This window comes from Corylus avellana, chromosome ca8, assembly GCF_901000735.1.
Source record: "Corylus avellana chromosome ca8, CavTom2PMs-1.0".
Lineage (NCBI taxonomy): Eukaryota > Viridiplantae > Streptophyta > Magnoliopsida > Fagales > Betulaceae > Corylus > Corylus avellana.
The window spans coordinates 7746132-7749807 of record NC_081548.1 but is presented as its reverse complement, the minus strand read 5'-3'; the positions used below and the strand labels follow the sequence as shown (position 1 = coordinate 7749807).

The 3676-nt window shown below is 37.1% G+C and overlaps 1 protein-coding gene across 1 annotated transcript; it reads right to left on the bottom strand.

Moving 5' to 3' along the window:
- Nucleotides 1–599: 599 nt before the first annotated feature.
- Nucleotides 600–3618, bottom strand: LOC132190814 (leucine-rich repeat receptor protein kinase HPCA1-like). Its single transcript, XM_059605853.1, has 6 exons — nucleotides 3555–3618; nucleotides 3239–3385; nucleotides 3009–3145; nucleotides 2553–2772; nucleotides 1665–1900; nucleotides 600–1312 (listed from the first exon to the last, which is right to left on the bottom strand). Exons 1-6 carry the CDS (start codon nucleotides 3616–3618, stop codon nucleotides 839–841), a joined length of 1278 nt encoding a protein of 425 aa, XP_059461836.1. The 3' UTR covers nucleotides 600–838.
- Nucleotides 3619–3676: the final 58 nt, after the last annotated feature.

Here is a 3676-nt window from a genome sequence, read left to right as displayed (position 1 = left end):
CTCTTCAAGAATAATGTGGCTATTACAATCACCATTTGATCAAAATTTAATAATAATCAATCACAAGCCCAATGATGATTTTAATAGCCTCATCATTCTTAGAAGGACTCAAGATGAACACAAGAGAGACTTGTAATATTACTCCTATAAATAACCTATCTATTGTTTTGAGGCTGTTAATAGTTTTGTAGTAAGAAGATTAGAGGGAGAAGAGGAGGCTACTATATTATTCAGCTTATACTTAACCAAATACAGACATCCTAATATATAGGATTAGGAAAATATCTAAATGACTAAACTACCCTCAAACTCTAATGACTTATTAACCCTAATAACTCTTCTATCAGAGGCCTTAGAGGCAACCTCTTTCTTTTTGTCTAGAAAGACGACCGTAAATTTTCTTGCTTTTAGGACTTCATCTCTAGGAAACAATATTACTTTCCTTAATTTTGTCAAAATGAAAACTGTCCCCAACCAGTGTGTCCATGTTAAGGGCTACATGAAAATGTATAAGATAGATGAATTGGTTCTGGAACCAAAAAACTTGCATGGTCCAACCTTCATTAGGATTTAACAGAAAAATCCAAGCTGAAAAGGGCTGGTAGCCTAGTAAAATGGATTCTTATAATGCAACTTTCTGAAGTTTGAGAGAAATTACAAATAGAGTAGTAGTTCAAGGGGGTAAGTGTAGTTTTTAAAAAGATTAAAACCAAAATGACAAGGACATGTAAGATACTATAAAACACATTCATCAAATTGCATGCTATACCCTAAATCAGTGTATACAGAGAACTACTTTTTGCTGCCAAGTTGAGCATTCCAAATTGTGAAATGATATTCACTTAGGATGCATTATTGAAGAAGGGAAGGGCCCACTATAATAAAAGTTATCATCGCTGTAAGGGTGGAGGGAACGACTGTTACCGGCTTCCTCATAAGTTGCCGAAGTGGATGCAGATTCAACATTGGGGTTCAACCCAGAAAGCTGAATAATGATCTCAATTTCTTTTACCACCTCACCCATTGTAGGACGTTTGGCTCCTGATTCTTCAACACACCTCATTGCCAGGTCCACAAACTTTTCTAAACCTTTCGGCATTGTTCCCAAACCAATGGCTGGGTCAAGAATTTCATGAATATTGTATAATTCTTTTGTCTTATCCATTGCATTCCTTACCACTGTTACGATATACTTCCCTCGCTCTATTGGCCTTTTTGCAGTTATTAGCTCCAACAGTAACACTCCAAAGCTATAGACATCACTCTTCTCATTTAGTTGTTGGGTCATGTAATATTCAGGATCCATGTATCCCTAAAACAATGAAGAAAATCCATAGTCCACATTAAAATTTCATGCAATGTTCTGAAATCTGCAACAAATATAAGCTCTCAATCCACTTGGCTAGAGAATTGAAAAATGTGTTTCACATATTGTTGTCAGTCACCTAGAAGTTCAACAGGATCTGCCCCTCGCTCTACTATGGAGGCTGCAGGATCATAAATTGCAAATCTCTATCCAACCAATTACATGGTGGTTCTGGAAGTAACAGAAGTGGGTGTGTGTGGTGCATGCACCTGTGTCGGCATACAAGCACATGCATGCATAAAGCTTTCCCATGGGCTGTGCCTAGACATTAGCACGCTTATCAGGATTTTACACTCACCAATGTTCCTTTGACTTGAGTGGAGACATGAGTCCTTTGGCTGTCCAACATAGGCTTGGAGATTCCAAAATCGACAACTTTTGCATTTAAACTTTCATCTAAAAGGATGTTATTTGATTTGATGTCCCTATGTATGATGGGAGGATTCGCATGTTCGTGAAGATAGACCAGACCCCTGGCTGCACCAAGGGCCACTCTAAGTCTCCTCATCCAATTTAACCTGATTCCTGACTTCCCTGCATAGACGATATGCATGTTATCAAATAAAAGACAAATGATTGTGTTCTTACTTGGAAACCTTTTGCGAAAAAGTTAATAGGAACGTCATCTATTAGTTTCAAGAAAGATGTCTCCAAGTGGCTTGTTAACAAACAATGAATTAATTCACTTGAAACTTGAAACTTGACCAAGGACTGGAAGGAAGGCAGGGCATGTCACAAAGGAGGTTTTGGAGACTGAACCCCCAAACTGTAAGCATTAAAATCTTTCAGCTGAATTATATCAGAAGTCTACCAGGTTTATATTTTCTGGCCAGCAGCATTCAGGGTTTTGTAGAAAAGTCCATTTCACTTTCTCAGGATACTAGGTTTGAGAAGCATGTAAGAATGCTCATATTGATAGTGAATTTATCTCATATGTCTCAGATTGGCAGTGAAATTATTATGTAAACCTTATATTTGTTCATGCTCTACTACAATTTTCTTCACTGCTTGATTTCCAATAAAAAACGCTATCATGTCTCCCAACTGGTGCCTTAAGGGTCAATATCATTAAAAGCTAATAAACTGAATAATTCAATGTGGTATGCTAATAATTTTTGCAATGTAAGTTTTAACCTTTGCCATAATTTATATTGAGAGGAGAATGTGAAGAACTGGATGGAAGTACCTGAAAGACTATCCATCACAGTACCATTTGGAATATACTCATATACCAGCATTTGTTCAGCTTGCTCAAAACAGAAACCCTCAAGGGTGACAAGATTCTTGTGATGGACCCTTGATAGAAGTTCAATCTCAGTTTTGAATTCATGGCCACCCTGCATAGAATCTCTTTGAGCTCGCTTGATGGCAATCAGTTTCCCAGTGGAAAGAGTCCCCCGATAGACCTGTACAAATGTTCACAGATAGACATTTGGCAACTAATTAAAATAGTCGAGAATATTGTGAGAAGGTTGTAAGTTTGTTTTAACTAGAAAAAGTTCTTTGAAAAAGAAATATTTACTTTTTTCCCTTTTTAAGGAATCAAGTAGAAGAAAAGCAAAAATATTCGTTCTAGAATGTAAATAATGATTTAATTATTAAAAATGATCAACAATTCTGATGAGAGACAATCAAAATCAACCTTCCCATAACCCCCAGATCCAATACTATTCGCTTCTGAAAAATTGTTGGTGTATTTCTTAAGCTCTTCAAACGAGAACCGCCTGGCTCCTTTTAATTGGGGAACGCCACCACTTCCCATATTCTGATCCCAATTTGCTGCATTTGTGTGATATTATAGCAATAATAAGTCCGTAGAAATTCCACATGATTAACTGCAAGTTGCTAATTCCAAAATTGTGTCCATCTTACCAAAGGGATTATTCTGTTCAATAGCTCTTTCTGCTCTTTTCTTTTGGCGGAAAGCATATACTCCTGCAACTACTAGTAATAACAAAAGGAGAGAACAACCAACTGCTGCTCCAATTATAATGCGACTGCTTCCCCCTTTATTTGATTCTATAGGTAACTCAATGATGTGAGTGTGTGAGTGTGTGTGAGAGAGGGAGAGAGAGAGAGGGCAGAGACAGAGACAGAATGCATCATGATAAGATTGAACAAGCATCACAATGCAATGAGCAAACATCATAACTATTATTTTTCAGTTCAGTGTCAAACTCAGAATTACCTGTATAATATGCATAAGCAATAAGATAATAGGGTCCAAACAGATCTGGTGGGTTGAAACTCATGTTGTTAAGCACATATCCAATCATAGTAATTCCCGTTTGATTGAAACGGTCAACACCT

Bases quoted from the DNA above. Each gene is read 5' to 3' on its own strand.
- LOC132190814 (XM_059605853.1), bottom strand. From the start codon at position 3,618: ATGAGTTTCAACCCACCAGATCTGTTTGGACCCTATTATCTTATTGCT. The intron at 3,146-3,238 runs GTAAGATGGACA...ACACAAATGCAG, and splicing joins TGAACAGAATAATCCCTTTG to CAAATTGGGATCAGAATATG. The intron at 1,901-2,552 runs GTACTTCCATCC...TCGTCTATGCAG, and splicing joins TGTGATGGATAGTCTTTCAG to GGAAGTCAGGAATCAGGTTA.